At 42.0% G+C, this 17399-nt stretch overlaps 1 protein-coding gene and 1 non-coding gene across 5 annotated transcripts in view; both read right to left on the bottom strand.

Moving 5' to 3' along the window:
• CKAP5 (cytoskeleton associated protein 5) overlaps positions 1–17399 on the bottom strand; it is an 83496-nt gene that overhangs the window by 15115 nt on the left and 50982 nt on the right. For 2 of the 4 annotated variants that reach the window (XM_056851212.1, XM_056851214.1), the window contains exons 17-30: positions 16233–16427; positions 15521–15650; positions 14961–15049; positions 13415–13483; positions 13017–13142; positions 11556–11705; positions 11029–11232; positions 10735–10870; positions 9766–9959; positions 7967–8139; positions 7701–7724; positions 5422–5595; positions 3790–3910; positions 1935–2114 (exon numbers count right to left, since the gene is read on the bottom strand). In XM_056851212.1, coding sequence (XP_056707190.1) covers positions 1935–2114; positions 3790–3910; positions 5422–5595; positions 7701–7724; positions 7967–8139; positions 9766–9959; positions 10735–10870; positions 11029–11232; positions 11556–11705; positions 13017–13142; positions 13415–13483; positions 14961–15049; positions 15521–15650; positions 16233–16427 — 1965 coding nt within the window. The remainder of the gene's footprint in view (positions 1–1934; positions 2115–3789; positions 3911–5421; positions 5596–7700; positions 7725–7966; positions 8140–9765; positions 9960–10734; positions 10871–11028; positions 11233–11555; positions 11706–13016; positions 13143–13414; positions 13484–14960; positions 15050–15520; positions 15651–16232; positions 16428–17399) is intronic. The other 2 variants (XM_056851213.1, XM_056851215.1) reach the window with 2 other exon arrangements.
• On the bottom strand, positions 3618–3729 carry LOC130479852 (small nucleolar RNA SNORD67). Its single transcript, XR_008933398.1, has one exon. It is a non-coding gene; the product is annotated as a small nucleolar RNA SNORD67 (small nucleolar RNA).

Below are 17399 nucleotides of genomic sequence, written 5' to 3'. Positions count from 1 at the left end.
ACAGGGCCCCAGGCTCCCCGCCTCCCCCCCACACACACAACCCCGCGCGACCAGGCCCCAGCCTCCACGCCCTCTCACCCCAAGTTCACAAAAGGCCCTCCAAGCCCAATCGGCTCCCGCGCACACGTTCCGCCACCGGGAGCCGCCGGCCTCTCCCACCCCCTCGCCGCTTGACAGGTGGTGAGAGGGGCTTACAGTGTACCGCTGCATTCCTGCATGCTGCAACTGTAGGGGGCAGCCTTGCAGGAAGCGTCCCTCCCCCTCTGACCAACAGTCGACAAGAGGAGGTCCAAAGGGCGCTGCGGCCCCAGGAACACCTTCGGGGAGGACCGCACTATGCTGCGCCTCTGCGGCTGGGCCCTGGAGCTCCCAAGGGCCATTAAAAATATCCTCGGGGGCAACGTTCCCCATCCCTGTTCTATCCCATGACTCTGAGTTTGCTCAGCAGCCTTTATAGACTTCGTCAAAAACCTTTCAGAAGTCCAAATAAACAATGTCTACCAGCTCATTCCTATCCACGTTTACTGACATTTTCAAAGAACTTCAGAAGATTAGTGAGACAGGACTTACCTTTGTAGTCACCATGTTGGTTTTTATTCAGCAGGACTTGTCCGTCTATATGTCTGACAATTTTATCTTTAATAATGTTTTCCACCAATTTACCCGGAAAAGACGTTAAGCTAACCGGCTTGTAATTTCCTAGATCCCTCTGATCCTTTTTTAAAACTTCGAGTTACATTGGCCACTCTCCAGTCTGATCTTAGGGACTTGTTGCTTATCTTGGTTAGAAGATCAGTAATTTCATATTTGAATTCTTGAAGAACTCTCGGATTGATACCATCTGGTCTTGGTAATTTGTTAAGTTTGCAATTTATCTGTAAATTTTAGAAATTTCTCTCTTGTCACTGCCTAAACTCCACATACTCTCCCCTCCTGAAAACATCCATTCAGGAACAGGTATTTGCCTTATATCTTCAGCAGTGTAGACAGATAAGAAGAATTTATTTAGCTTTTCAGCAATCGCCTTATCATTATTCAGTACTTTAATTCCATTGTCATCCAATGGTCCAACTGCTTCCTTAGCCGGGTTTCCGGCTCCTAATGTATTTAAAGAATTCTTTATTCTTGGTCTTTATGCTTTTAGTTCCTCAAAATCCTTCTTTGCATCCCTAATGGTCTGTCTGTATTTCTTTTGTGCAAGTTTGTGTTGGTTTTTGTTTGCCTCATTTGGGTAAGCCTGTTTCTGAAGGAAGCCTTTTTCACTCTAATACCTTCCCTCACCTTGCTTGTTGGCCATGTTGGTGAACTCTTAGACTTTGTACTACCTTTCCTGACCTGTGGTATACACTCTGAGGCTCTAGTTTTGAGTAACCCTCAAGCCTTTTCAAGAGATTTGACCTTCTGGATGTTCCTTTCAACTTCTTGAAAGTATGGCCATGTTGAAGTTCCCTGGCACATGTAAATTAAATCTGATGTCATTATGATCTCTTTCTAACTGGTCCAACAACCTCCACATCTTGCACTAGGTCCTGGGCAGCACCACTGGGCATTAAGTCCAGGATGGTTTCTCCTCCAGTCAGTTCAGTCACTGCATATCGAATGTTATATTGAATGTGCGTTTTGCCATTTTAATGAGCATTTCTATCATTTGTATTTTGTCCTTATCTATTTTTGCATTATGAGGGTGTACATATTTATGAACTGGTATATTGAATATAATCCTTTAAATACTTTCTTTATTGCTGTTTTTGTATTACATCTCTAGTATGTGAATTATAATATCTAAGCACTTAAAAGAGTTGCAGTGCAGGAGTGTTAGAGGCATTTTTAACACATAGAAAGGCTCAAACTTGTCATAAAAAGCTAAATTAATGCAAAATGAATTAGACTGTCAATTCCACTGGTTAAGCCTTTGCTCACATCAAGAGCCTTACCGAAATCATGTTTCCAATTATGCAACTGTACAACTTGACTATTTCATCCTTGTCCAGTTTCTCATCAGCCATGTGTGTATTATAAATGAGTCTCAGTTGCATGAACGTAGCTATTAAAAACTGGTCAATGTGGCCAGACATAGCTTCTGCTTTATCCTCTTGTCTCAAGACTTCATCAATCTGCAGACAAAACCCCAAACAGTTATTTTCTTACAAACAGAACATTTATAATGTTGGCATGACTACATTTCCACAGAAAACACAGTTCTAACTTCCATCCCAGTAGTCGCATTATTACATTTTCTATATGGTAAGCTCATTAGATGCAATATCTTGGCATATGTAAATGACAGCAGTTGCTGTACAGAGTGTTAATTGAGAGCCCATTGGTGATTCCGTATTTCATTTTCTTCATTCATAAAAGTTGCTACACAATTATAACACATGGTATTATGTACTGTATTTAATTTATGATGCGAGCCGCCCTGAGCCTGGCTTTACTGGGGGAGGGCAGGATATAAATAAAAGCTTATTATTAGTTAAATTGTTTGCTTATAGACCGCCTTTCTCACTGATTATAAAATGTGACAGTATGTGACCACCTCAGTGGGAGTCTGACTTTTCAAAACAACTTTCGACTGGCAGGAAAGTGATTGCATGACACCACCTCTTGCCTTGGGGTGGTATTTCAAATAAGAAAAAGGTGACTGAATGGAAGCCAAATGATTTAGGAAGTTGTTCCGAGATTTTCTAGTACCTTTTATCTTTACATTTCTATTATGTGTTACACAATGTCATTACTCTAATGTTTTATTAGCTTGGAACAAAGTTGCCAGATATTGGGAAAACTTGTCTTCTTGGTAACCTGGCTATCAACCATCTTTACAAGTACACAATGCCAGCTGGATTTAGCTCTTTCCCTATTGGGAAGAGCAGGGAGCATTATACCAACTGGGGTTTGATACCTTGTTCCTGAGCAGGAAGTTCATTTGAGTCAATGTCAAAAATCTTCCAAGTACCAAACAGAAAAATAAAAACAGCTTCAATAAATGAACAAAAAACATAAATGGCAAGATGAGATAGGGAGGGGGCTAGGTCTTTTAAAGCTAATATTCTGAAACATCACTAAAAGGACAACAGTAAACAAGGAGTAAATAAACTAATCTGAAGATCTAAAGCACTAAGCCAGGGGTGTCAAACATACGGCCCAGGGGCCAGATCCGGCCCCTTGAGAGCTCTTATCTGGCCTGCGCCAAGGCAGCCAAGGCAGCCCCCCCCCCAGCCCTGAGCTGGTCAGGCAAGCCCACTGCGAGCTCACCAGCCAAGGCAGTCACCTCCCCCAGTCCCAATATGGACTCGTAAGCCCACTGCGGGCTCGCCAGCCAAAGCAACCACCCCACCTCCCTGCTCTCGATCTGGGCTGGCAAGGCATGGCCTGGCCTGACCAAGTGACACTTATGTCATATCCAGCCCTCGTAACAGATGACTTTGACACCCCTGCACTAAGCTGTACCCTCAAAAGGAAAGGAGTCTCTTCTCCTAGGAAAGAGCCTCCAATGTGCTTTCCATGTATGTTGCTGGGCGAGATGGGGGAAAAGGAGAAAAACGAGACGTCTACATGGAAAAAAAAGATATTTTTCTTTTGCTAGCAGTTAACATCCTCCTACTTTCCATGTGGAGAGCAGCGAGTCAGATGGCCCCTGTGCACTTGGTGGTGTCATCAGGGAGGTTATGAGTGACGCTTATGTCACCTGACACTTCAGCGCCACCTGATGTGCAACTCATCACTCTCGCAAGCCCCTTGCTGGCCCTCATCACTGTTACGTACTTACCAACCATATGTACCTCCACTCACCTGAGCTAGAGCTTGGATGCTTGTATTGATATCACCGCTGGCTACCTGGGAGATAACAAAGTTGATGGTGGATGCTGTGTTACTGTGCATATCATCAAAGTGTGGAGACACAGCACGGATCCTGGATGGTAGGAGGAAAAAGGCGTTAGTGCTCTTCTAGAGGCAGCCGCTTCAATATACATTTGTCTACTGCCTTGGAATCAAACTGAAATATTAGGATCACTTAGGCGGCGAAAAATCACCCTCTTTCAGATCAAAGTCTTATCCCTACTTTTATCCCTACCCTCTTTCAGATCAAAGTCTTATCCCTACTTTTTACAAAGTACAGCAGATCAGTAATTTGTGGCAAAACTAGCGTATACTATAGATCAGACCAAATGTACAACTCAAGGATTGGGAGTTCAAACAGATTCATAAAAATAATAGAATATTCCGGTCTAATCTGTGGTACATAATGACAGCTCCATTATTTCTTGGGAAACCAATGTCTGTTCACGGTTACTCATGTTCTGTCCACACAGAGATTAGATTCATGTGGAACTGCCTAGAAAGATTGCTCAACTGGTGAAGTATGGAGCTGCAAGACTATAAACTGATTGTTATTGACTAGTAGTTTTGCTAGCTTTTAGATATCAGTTTAACGCTTTTATTGTTTTATTGTTTGTTTTGGTATTACGTGAGGTGCAGAAACCGTAAGAAGCAGAATTTAGAAAATCATTCTGGTTTGAGATGTAGCCTGTGATGCCCCCAAGAGCCTCACCCCCTGGGGACCCCCTTTTTGGTGCGGCCTGTTCCCCCATTTTGCACGTGTACACTTCAGTGTGGGCCTAAGGTTGATAGAAGGAGCCTGAAGTAAACTCATATCAAATGGCAATAGATCATCACGGGTAGCCATGTTAGTCTGTCACTAGCAGTAGAAAAGAGCAAGAGTCCAGTAGCACCTCAGCAAAAGGATATGAAGAGTTACCCCTCTGCCCCAGCTTTTGGACTCATCCAATTACCCCAACTTCACAGTTGGTCTCCTGCTCCTTCACTCCATGTACCCGCTTTGCTGCGCTTTATTCCACTGCTCCGTCCATTTGCTGTTGAGGACAATCCTCCCCACCTTCTCTCTGAGTTCAGGCTTGTATGTCTTGTTTTCCCCTTTCAAGATTCCTTCCCCAGTAGGCTGTTAGTTCTTTTCTAGGGAAAGGTTTTGTATCTATTTCTGTGCATTTCCCTTTCTGTAGTTCAATTTTGCTTGACAATATTGCTCAGTTAATTTCTTTCCTGTTTAGTAAATAAAAACCTTTTCTGTTTAAAAAACTTATCCCCCCTCATTCTTTCGAGTGTTGGTCTAAATCTGGACTTTGGTATACAAAGCGTTAAGATTCTAAGAATATTAAAGTACCCAAAATACATGTTTGCTCTGTGATAGCAATGGGATGCTTTGCACATTACGGGCCCTCATGTGTATGCCAATTTGGGTAACAGCTAATAATATTGGATCATTTAAATGTCTTTCCCCGCTACCATAGGAGCTAAAAACCTGGCTTCTACTTATAGGAGGAAGAAAAGTCTGAAATACCTAAATGAACATATGTACACTCACAACAGCCCAAAAGTGTTGCCCTCCTAGTTAACTCTACTCACTTGGGTTCAGGGATCAAAACGGGTTCCAAGATATCATCCAGTTTGTGCTGGACAAGTGCTGGCATTTCACACCGAACCGTACCATTATCATTTTCTATTTCATCTAGATCCAGCTGAAACTCTCGTGGAACTGTGTGTGTTGCTTCAGAGTGGCCACTCATATTACGGGCTTGGCTACAGAAACCAAGACAGACATTATTATTATTATTAGGGTTCTCCAAGCCATCTTCTTGCCAGGTTGACAGTGGCAACTGCCCTTCCCCTCCCTCAGCCAAATTCTCCCCCCCCACACACACACACAAAGAGATCCCTCTCCTGAGTTCTCCATGAACTGCAAAAGAACTTCAAAAGGGAAGGGTGGGTTTCTCTTCTTTTCTGCTGGGCTTTGTTTGCAATTGGTCATCTTTGTGTGCTTGTGTGCATACACGCCATCAAGTCACAGCTGACTAATGGCGACCCCGTACGGTTTTCAAGGCAAGGAACGTTCAGAGGTTGGTTGCCACTGCCGGCCTCCGTGGGCTGAGAGAGTTCTGAGAGAGAACTGTGACTGGCCAAGATCACCCAGCAGGCTTCATGTGGAGGAGCAGGGAATCAAACCCAGTTCTCCAGATTAAAGTCTGCCGCTCTTAACCACTACACTATGCTGGCTCACTAATTATCTTTACAGGTAAACAATGCAATCTTCTTCTGTGCTCTGCTGTTCATGGAGAAAAGAGAAATGTCTCTTTCCCTGATCAGAATAGAAGGAGGGGAGGTAACCACAAATGATTCCTGGCTATTAAGCAAAGCCCAAATTTCTGCACTTATTTATGTGTGCATTTATTTTATATGAAAAAATCCAAAATGAAAACACTAGTATCGACTGGTAGTTTTTAATCTCTCTCATCAAACATAGCTGAAGAACTTTAGAAATTATCCCCAGAAATTATCCCCAGCCCCTTTAGAAATTATCCCCAGTGCTGGTGAAATGCAAAACTCCCAGCAACTTTGCCAAGGAGCCACTAGTTTCCTTCTACACTTGTATGTCTTGCAGCAGGTGATATGTAACTTATGAACCTGCACCATGAGAAACCATCGTGACAGTAATATGGCCCTGATTTCACAATTGAAATCACTTCTCCGAGGGAAAGGGCTTCAGAGTCAATATGGTTCCATCAAGCACTAATCCCCAGGGTCCACATTCATTAGGCCATCTTTGCTAGTTCTCTCCTGCTTAGAGGGCGGTCTAGAATGGCCCTGGCCACAACAATAAGCAGTTTTCAGCAGGGGTTTCAAGAACACATTCATAACTTAGTTTCTTTATGTGAACAACAGGTTTCTCAAAGAACAGATCCTGATCAATTCAGAATGCAAGACAAGAGTGCCCAAAACATTCTAGCAGCTATCAGGCACTTGAATGGTTTATGTAGTGTGAGTTTGCTGCAGGCCTGCACAACCTCAGAGATTTTAGTGCAGCTAAGTTTTTAAGTATTTAGCATATGCAAATAATGTCTGCCAAACATAGGTAACTCAGGTTACTATCATATATATAGCCTTTATTTTCACAGTACTATGCAACCTTTGTTTTACCTTCATAACAGCTCTGAGACAGGTCACTTACCACCATTTCAAAGAGGTACTGAGCAGAAAGGTAACAATTTCCCCCAATGTTACACAACAGTTTGGATCCCATGGAAACTTTCCACTAATGTATGGGGAAGGGGTCACCAACCACCCCTCCCTGCTGTAGGTGTCATGACCAGATTCCCAGGAGCAACATTTCAGGAATCATTTTGAGCTATGGGGAGGGAGAATGCAAGGAAGTCCTGTTCCACTACCAGAAATCCCTTCAACAGTGGGATCCTGGCCATTCATATCCCCACAGAAATAGAACTTGAAGCCATACTCCAATAGATCCAATTTGAACTGTTTTTCCTGGACCTCAGAACTTGAGAGCCAGTGTGGTGCTGCAGTTAGTGTACTGGAACGGGGAGAGTGAGGTTCACTCTCTCAGGAATCTCACTGTGTGAGTTTGGGCAACTCTCTGTTTACTAGCCTAACCGACTCATGAGACTGTTGTGAGAGCAAAACTCAGGAAGAGAGAACCACGTATGTCACCCTGAGGTCCCTGAAGGAAGGGGTGGAATAAAAATGAGAAACGTCAGAAGCACACCTATTAGATACTGTTGCACTTAAGTCAGTGGAACTTATTCCCTGGCACATTTAGAATTAGAGCATGAGAAAATTAAAGACAATTCCATAACAGCCTTGCACCCAAGGATTTAGCAGTCAGTACTTACATCCTATAAGTGCGATACATTATTCTGTCCATGGAGAAGCAGTGAAAAAAGGCACAAGACGATTTAGAAAGCATTAAAGACACAACAAAACAAATGAAGAAAGGTTCAAACATTTTGCTTTACAGTATATGCGTTGACAGTTTGTGACACTTGCAGACATTGATGATTTAAAAAAAAACACACATACGCAAAGGAAATAGCAAGGTATGGTATTCGCACTAATTGTGAATATGTCAGACAAGTATTGCATTTTTCTCATTACATACTTGAGTTTGGAAGACATGTCTTCAACTGGTCCCTTCCGCAGCATATTTGTATTGGCACTAACACTCTGAATGCGCTGTGGTTTCTCTTCTACCTGCTTCGCCAAAGCAGCATTTGGCCTCTTCGCAGATCGCTTTATTCGCTCCTCCAACATGCTCATGTCTTTTTCAGAAAGCTGTGCAAAAGGACCAACGATTTAGCCCGCCGTGATACTTTGTCTCTTAAATTAAGGCTACAATGCCAAAGCTGTGCTGTTATTGTAAAATACTTGGGGAGCCTTCAGTGTAAAATCAACAGTGGTTTGGTTCACAAAAACGAGCCTGAGTTACTCAGGGTGGTGGCCTCCTTTCCACTGCTGTCTCTCCCACTTTGATACTGAAGGTTTTCAGTTCCCAAGAAACCACCATTTGGAATCCTGATTTGTAGGCATGAGGGACCCCCCCCTTTGTTAATTTATCTGATTCTGATGTCATGACAGCTTCTTGAAAACCCAAAAATCTTCAGTACCCAAGCCACTCATGAGGGAAGGGTAAGAGCCTGATCACTTAAACCTTGTACTCATAATGAACGCGGCCCTAAACTAAGAGTACAAAGGCTAGTTACTATATTCTGCAATGACTCATTGTGTACTTTTAGCATGCTATGATTCATTTAAACACAAAGTAGGATCAGGCAGAGTATGGCATGTAATGAAATTATATGCCAACAATATCTTCTCTGTTACTAAGAGGGTAACACTGTAGTTTGGAAAACAGATTAAAAGGAGCCCAAAGAGATAGCCACTGTATAAGACTACTTAGATTATTGGGACTGCTGCTTACTGAAGGTCACAGAGTTTTCACCAGCTGATCCTATGGCCTGCAACTGATTCATTTCAAAAGACACAACACTGATCTTTTTGGCAAACTTCCCCAAATTAACCTCATCCTCTCATCTTCTCCTTGTGCTATAAGCCTTAGACTAATCATGCAGTAAATAAACACCCCACAATGCAGTAATAAAGTAAAAATAAAATAAGCAACAAATAAATATCCTCAGTACAGTAATACCCTCAATACAGACATAAATAACTGGAAAGTGCTTATATAAAGAAATCTTTCCAACCTTCCCCTTCCCACACTCAATCCCTTTGCGCCTTCAAATCAAGTACTGAGAGTCACAGGACACTCAAACAGGCTCAGTCACAGCATGAGGGGCCACAGTGAGGAGATGAAATCAGGTGAAACTGCATCTTCCACACATGCAGCAAGCTTAGCTTGAGTCTTGGTGTGCTTGTGCAAGAGCAGACTAGCTCACCTGTGTTCCTGTGCTATGGCATATTCATTTACAAGAGCCCTGTGACCCCTCTCCCACTCCATGATTTTGGGGGCACATAGGTGGCTGCTGTGGAAAGGGAAAGGCAAGTTTCTTCTGCACACATAAGACTACTCCCAAATCACTGTTAAGAGTGCAAATAGTTGTTATGGACTAAAGTGAACCCAATTCAGAGGGTGTTCCTTTCCTTTGGGCACTGGTATTCAACAGTTCTCTTTGGACACCATTTTTCTTGACACAGGTGAGAACTTGCTTTTGCAGTACCATGCCATTCAAAGCCACTAGGATTGGGATTTCATAGTCTGGAACTAATCAGGGTTTTTCAAAGTAGCTATGATACATAATGAATGACACACTGAATAGACTTCTTCATTCATTCCAGCCAGTAGGCAGGTTTGCTGTGGCTGATAATCATGACAGTGAGTGCTCCACTTAAATCAAAACAGTTAAGGATTTTAAATATGCCCTTTCATTTCCTTTTACTTACATTTCCAATCAGCTTGAACACCTGATCCCCATGGACATTGTAAACCGTTACAATGGTGTTGAGAGCAGCATTTCTGACAGTGTTGTCTCTGTCACCAATGTGAACTGCCATTTCCTTTAAAGCTTTGCCCGGAGTTGGCTGACATACATTCATACCGTATGATTCAACTAGACACCCCAGTTCTTCCAAGCACTCTGTAGGGGGGGGGGGGAATGGTGGCACACATGAAAACCAAAGGCTACGCCCATCACATGTAAAATGTATTGTCTAAATTTAATTTATGATGAAGTGTTCATATTATAAGCTCCTTTATTATAAATTCATATACCAAACACATTTTGAGGGGCAGCTTTCTTCATCAAAGGCACAGCAGCAACCTCTAGGAATGCTATGCCTGATTTGTTAAGGGAGGATTAAGCAATTAAGGACTGTATTAAGAATGTGATATACGCACTGCTGCAAGCACTGATGGCCATGAACATAGATGGCTTTAAAGAGGGAATTAGATTAATGGAGGAGAGGTCCACCAATGGCTACTAGCCATGGTGACTAGAGGGAACCTCCGCATAAAGACGCAGCAAATCTCTGAATACAAGTGCTAGGAGGCAGCATCAGAGAAAAGCCGTGGCTTCTGTGCCAAGGTTTGTTCATCCTTCAGGGCAACCGACTGGCCACTGTGTGACACAGAAAGCAAGACTAGATGGCACCACTGGTCTGATCCAGCAGGACTCTTATGTCCATGAATACCATGGTGTGCCTTGGAAGTGTATACAGTGGAATTAAAAAACTAGAAGCAGCAGCTACTCCCCCCACCCCCAATCCCTCCACAATGACACCAGGTGAGCAGGTCGCTCTAATGGTCTCACCCTCCTAGCAGTTGAGTGGCTCAAGACAGCAGCCCTCAAGACAGCATAAAGCACACTCTGTAGCACATTTTATTAATCGACAGTTTATACTGAAGCTGCCTACCTGCCCGCTGTTTTGAGTTCTTTGACTTGGTCCCTTCCATAATAAAAGTAAACATCTTGCTGGCTGGATAGACAAGGCACATCCTATTCAGAATGGCACGCACATCTCTGCGGATGACATCTTTTGGTTCCCCAACCTGGAGGATGAAAATAGGAAATACTAGAGACTTTAAAAAGTTTGAAGTAACTACTAGCATTCTTAGCCTCCTGGGCAGAATACAAGCCATATTTAAGGCAAATGCTGTAATAAAAAAAAATACTGGGGTCAAAATAAAGAAGCCAATCAATTCTGTACCTTTAATACAAGATAAGGGATGAAGGAGTTTGCTTCAATCTCAGTCAGATGATACTCTTCTTGGTTCAACATAGTAAAAAGCAGCTTGAGATACTCCAAGGCCTTCATGAGGACACTTGTGTTGGTGTCAAAGAACCTCAAGGTGACCCATTTTAGGATCAGATCCAAACAGCTGATAACTCCATCCTTTTCACCCTCCAGATGCTTAAGAGATAAAGCAGACTGCAGTGTCAGTTTTGGACAAAAAGGCAATTTGAAATAAAAATAAAGCAATGATGCTGGTATTCCTGGCACCACAAGCCCTGTAAGATGGCTGCTTCACACATGCATAATAGCTGCTTGCATCACCTCTCATAATTAACTTCTTTTCATACACCTGTTGCACAATGCTTTAATGGGAAGACTGGGAGGTGAACAGTAATTGTATTGTTCTTTTGAGAATACAATGTAGCACTCTAAACTGAGCAAGGAGTTTTCAAACTGGCTTTCTCAGGGAAACTACATTCCTGCATTGCTGCTGTACTCACATCAACCATTATAGCAATTGCTTTGTTGTGGTGCTGAAAATCTGAATGAAACATCTCATCTTGTAACCACTTGGCAATACAGCTGGACATCTGAGTCTTCAGTTGCTCAATATATTCATCACGAGGAGTAGTGAAGTTCCATTTCAAAACCTGAGGGAAACAGACTCCGATCAACACAATACTAGAAATAAGTGGAAGCAGAACATGTATTATGCAGCTCCTAATTATTTAGGATGTGCTTCTTCTTTTTTATTATACACCATAGTTGATGTTGCAGTTTGAATCAGAAGACTGGGGGGGGGGAAGGGGGAGAATACTTAAGTCTTGCTCCTCACACCTCCCCTTCCCAGACTTTTTTTTTTACCCCACAACCAAAAGATTGACAAAATTCAGAGCTTGGTTAAATGGAAAATATTTTTTCTTAACTAACGTATCTTTATAGATTTATGCAAGACCAAGTAGGTGCATTTTGTGTTGTTTACCTTCTTAGCAACTAAGATCAGGTCACAATATTATATCCTCAGAATCACTTTTTAAAATGCAGTAAGCTGAGGGTATACCAGTTTACTTGTAAACCAGTCCCACTGAGTTTAATATGACTTCAAACAGGTATACTTGGGATTGCAGCCCAAGATCACCTAGCAGCTTTCAGGGCTGAACATGGGCTTCGTTCAAAACACCTCTGCTTAATGTATGCTATAACACCGACAGACATTAAGGTATGCTTAAGTTAAATATTACCTATATTTACAGTAACTGGGAGGTCTATATTTAAAAACTTAATATAAAAAGAATAAGAGATTGCACAGTAATTATAGTTTAGAATCTTCTACATTTTATTTCGAATTAAAATTAAAGAAAAAGTTCACAACAAAATTTCTCTTCTAAAATTATGGACAAATATTTTAGCTTTATTTACACAAAATATGCCACAACTACTGTATGAAAACTTATGAATCACCAGCATAAGGCAGTCATGGAAGCAGATTTTTTCCCCCACCTTGCCATTCCACCAGCAGCTACCCAATGCGCATCAGAACAGTCATGCCAGAAGTTGGAGGAGCTGCATGGATGAAGAGTCATGCAACATGGGGAGGCTGAACTAAGGACAAAAATGGGGAAAGTGCCCTTACCCTACCTGTTCTGCCATTTCTGTTTGGCACCAGAAGCTCAGATGATGGGTGGAGCAATTCTGCTCACTTTTTCCTCCTCAATGCAGCTGCCCGTGTTTTGCTGTGGCTTTTCATCCACTTTACCATCACCTTCCACTGAAGCTGCACAGGTTTCAGCCCACTGTTTACAATGCATGTACTCTTTTGTGTCTTGCTGCCAGACATCTTTGGGGAGATCTCTGACATTCTCACAAACCAAGAAATGTTATATCATAACTAACCTGAGCTTAGAATAACAATGTTTCTTCATCACAGCCCTAGAGATCAAATAGTAGTCAGTTTCCCTCACCTTTAATCCTTTTTCATCTTTCATCCTTTGCTCTTTCCCACCAGGGACTATAACAAAAACTGGACCAGAACGATCATCATCTTCCTTCAAGTTGGACTTGCTTGGTACCTTCTTCCCCTGTATACCCTGAAAAAGCAAAACACTGAGCACATTCCTTCGAAACCAGGTTCAAATCTCCTAGCAATTGTAATTTTGACTTAAGAATAAGTCACTGTCCCACTAACATGCAAGGATGATCATGATCCATCAAGCAGTGATGTTAGAATGTGCACTGGAAGAATCAGGTGTATGTCTTAGTATTGTGAAGAAAGAACCTACTGCACTCATCAGCTTTTACAGCAGCAAAATCTGCCACTGGATAAACGCACCAGTCATTACAAATGGTACCTGTTCGTTACCTGTTTGATAGGCTTGATCTTTGTTAGACTGCTATTGCCTTTGGTGAGGCTTGCATTAATATCTGAATGCTGAAACAAGTCACAAAATGCTCAATGATTAATAGCTACCTTTAATCATACTTTTCAGTCTAGAAATCTCAAGCTTACTCTGTATGCTGCAACACTATTTTGAAGCCATCCATGAGCAAAGCTGTCCAAAGAAAAGGCCAAGGAAGGCATAATCAACTTAGAATACATCCCTCCCCAAGGGTCTACTAGAAATACCATAAGAACTAAGAAAGATTCCCTGTTCAGATGGAGGAAGGTGTTAAGTCTGTCATCCCTCAAAATAAGCAAGATCTTCAAGGACTATGGCGGTAAAGGAAAAAAAGGTCAGATTTTAGTCATATTCTGAACCAATGGAATTATGCTCCCTCAAGCATTCAGAAGCTAGGGAGAGAGATGTGCAGGAGGCTTCAAAGAAGAACCACCCAAAACATTCTATGCCTTTCCCTAGCTCCTTTCTGAAACAGTATATTTGGTCTATAAACCCTCAAAAATTATGTAGTTTCTTCCAAAAAGATTTACTAGCACTTCCAAAAATAGCTGGCTCAATGTTTCTACAACAGCAAGCATTACCAATAGAGCAGGAAAATTACTGAAGGGTTCAGTACGATAGGAGGTTTGATAATTGTCTGCTTAAAAGCCTTCTGGATAATAACTTTTAAGAGGGTGGCTATGCCAGCGATGATGTGGTTCAATGAGTTACAATAGAAATTCCAACACTCTTAAGGGAGGTTCAGGCCAATAATCAGAACTATTCTCTAAGCTATATAGAAAGGAGACCACTTAGGAAAGGTACAAAATATTCACAGCTCTTCAAAAGAGTATAATAATACAAGCACCACTTCCTCTAGAAACCTGGAGCTTCATTACTGGAATCCCCTAACCAGGGTGACAGCAAAGAGATGTTGCTCTATTCCCTCAAATTCTAACCAGAGGAAGAATTTCAAATACTCCCTGGGGAGGGGGAAAAAAAGATCCTTCCATCCATACGGATCATGGCAATGAAAGGCATCAGGTGGTGGTCATTTCCACTTTTCCACTTATATTGACTTGCATTCTACCACCACAACAGAGCTAAGGACAGGATGTTCTGAGGACACTACAGCATCTGCAATTAGCAGTATGTGCCTTTCGCCAACAGGATGCCACCCTTGCAATACAATACAATCCATAGTTGAGAATTTAAGCCCTTCCCATTCTATACAGAAGGTATCCACCATGGATTAAGTAAACTCTTATCTGAGCCTAAACTGCACTGAACAGTTCCATATGCCACAATGTCAATGCCACAGACTTGTTGTACAATGTGTTGTTTATTCTACTAATGTTTTCTGATAGCAATAGAATTCATCTCACTAATATGTAAAATGAAGATGGAGAAGACTTGACTGAAGATGGGTGATGGACATTACATAATTATCTACCTAGCATATCACAATTTAACAAGTCTCTAGAATCAATCCTGTTCACCACCCTCCGTTGTGCTAAAGACATGTTATACCTTGGTTTTAGGGGCAGTTCCTCCTGCTTTGGCCTTTTTGGGATCAGGCTTGGTATCCACAGAACTGGCCATAAAATCTTCACCAGAACCTTAAGAGCAAGAGATGCAGTGCAGTAAGGCCAGGATAAAAACAACAACACACAACTAATTTGGCGAACCCAAGGGCTTGCCTTACAACAAACTGTAAATCCATTATGAAACTGAACTGACTTCCAACAAGCAGGAGTGACATGGCAAGGAGGTCCGCTTTAAAAGGGGGGGGGGAAGCAAACAGTACCAGCTCTCAGGCATGCCTGAAGTAGCCCTTTGGTTCCCAGTACAAGTTTTTTACTAATCTTGTCAAAAGCATGAAGCCAATACACCTCCATAATACGCTGCAGAGCTGAAGCAGCAAAAGTTTTATTTAACAGGCACATCAAAACGCCAGCCAATGATGTACTTAAGATAGAAGTAATGTTTGGATCCGACTGTTTACCCTCAAATTCTGCATGTGGATAGTAAAACTTTGTCTTTTATCTGACACTCTAAAATGAGGCAATTTAGTAGATGAAGAACATTACCTGATGCAGTTTGACATTTGGCAGGAGCTGCTCCTGCAGCTCTGGAACATGCCTTAGGTGGAGCAGGTTTGGCAGGCATATTAGCTTTGGCTTTTTCAAGCATGGTCAGTACTTGGTCTTTGGAGGCTGTCTAGAGAGCAAGAGTAAGATCATTATAGCATCTGTACTGAAGCCTACAAGTTAATTGACTACCTGCCACATTTCATCTATCAACTTGTAAAGTAGGAGAAAAGTTTTCCCAAACAATCCCTGTAGATATCAACATGGTATATCCAAATTTTGTTGCTGTTTGTTTTTGGTGTATGTGTATGTTATTTTTTTGTCATCAAACCATAATCAACCTATGGTGACCCTATAGGGTTTTCAAGGCAAGACACATTCAGAGGTTGTTTGCCACTGCCTGCCTCTGCACGCAGCAACCCTGGACTTCCAGATACTAACCAGGGCTGACCCTGCTTAGCTTCTGATATCTGATGAGATCAGGTTATCCTGGGCTATCCAGGTCAGGATGATATTCAAGTACTAGCTATATATTTATCCTATTCACCCAATATAACCTTTTAAAAATAACCTTTTGAAAACTGTCTACTATTCTGAATTGTTTCAAGTTGCTCAGAAATTCTGCTGAAATTTCTTACACATCAGTATTATTGCATTCATATCATCCCTTGGTGACAATTAAAGGGGGGAAAATAATTTACATTTGCAATACCTTCAGCTTCCCAGTAGCTTTGGCCATCTTCTCAAATCCCAGATGCATCATAAAAAATGGCAGAGCATCCTGTGCCTTTTTACGGACATCTCCATTTCGATCCTCCAGGCAAGAGTACAGGTGAGGCACGCAAAAGAACAGGTCTGAGGGGACGGTACGGAGGGTGGGCAACTTTTCAGCCAGCCAGCCTAAAAGCTGGGGGAAAAGCATAAATCTTATGTTTAGCAAAAAATAAACATCTTGGATATGATGAGTCAACCTCAGAAGCAACAAAAATTATACAGATACACTAAAAAGAGATACCTGTATTAGGTGCTGTACTATAACAGTTTACCAACAAGGCATGCAGAATTTATTAACTATACATTTGATATGCAATACCTAGTAGTCCCAGTTACTAGCATTTTTGTATGGGGAGCAAATATATTTTCTGCAATGCCAAGATACTCAACTTTTTATTTTAAATGTTTTAGTCTTCATGGCTACAGTAAAACTTCCCAGTAAAGACTCAGTTTATGCTTAACCAAACATTTCTCAAAAGCAATCTCTGCTCTAGAACATAGATGTGTCAGCGGTTCTGGATCTGGGAGCCAGGGAGCTGTGAGGGCACCATGGGGGGGGGGGCAACAGTTCTCCCCCCAAGACCTTCGCCTTTTGCACCCCAAGATCCTCTGGCCTTCTGAACTCAGACATGGATGATTGAATACTCCAGGGGACCATTAATCAAGAATCTTTTGATTGACCCTCAGGCCACCAACCTATCTCTGTCCATGGTCAGCAAACCTGGGTCACGCCAGCTAGCTACGCTAATAAAATTGTCTGTAACCAGACCCTTCTCCTAGTCCTCTGCTTTTCCTTCCTGGTACCCCTTACAATGGAAAATTTGACCTGACCCATGACAGCACAAATCCTGACCCTTGCACCGACAGAGTCTTGGATCCTCAAGTTGCAACAATCACATTGTAACCCAAATTCTACCAATGGGAAGCCAGATCTTGTACTTTTGGCCCAGTGCCATTGTGGATCCTAATTCTGCACATTTTGGGGCAGCCCCACACCTATCTCTTCTCTTTAGGTTGGTTTCTCTGGACCAGCAATGTGGAAGTAATTTTAATTTAGCGTAATTTAATGTAACCAAACACTAGGATTGTACTCAAGTTAATGGTT

The sequence above is a fragment of the Euleptes europaea genome, chromosome 6, assembly GCF_029931775.1.
Source record: "Euleptes europaea isolate rEulEur1 chromosome 6, rEulEur1.hap1, whole genome shotgun sequence".
Lineage (NCBI taxonomy): Eukaryota > Metazoa > Chordata > Lepidosauria > Squamata > Sphaerodactylidae > Euleptes > Euleptes europaea.
This window is presented reverse-complemented; position numbering and strand designations above follow the sequence as displayed.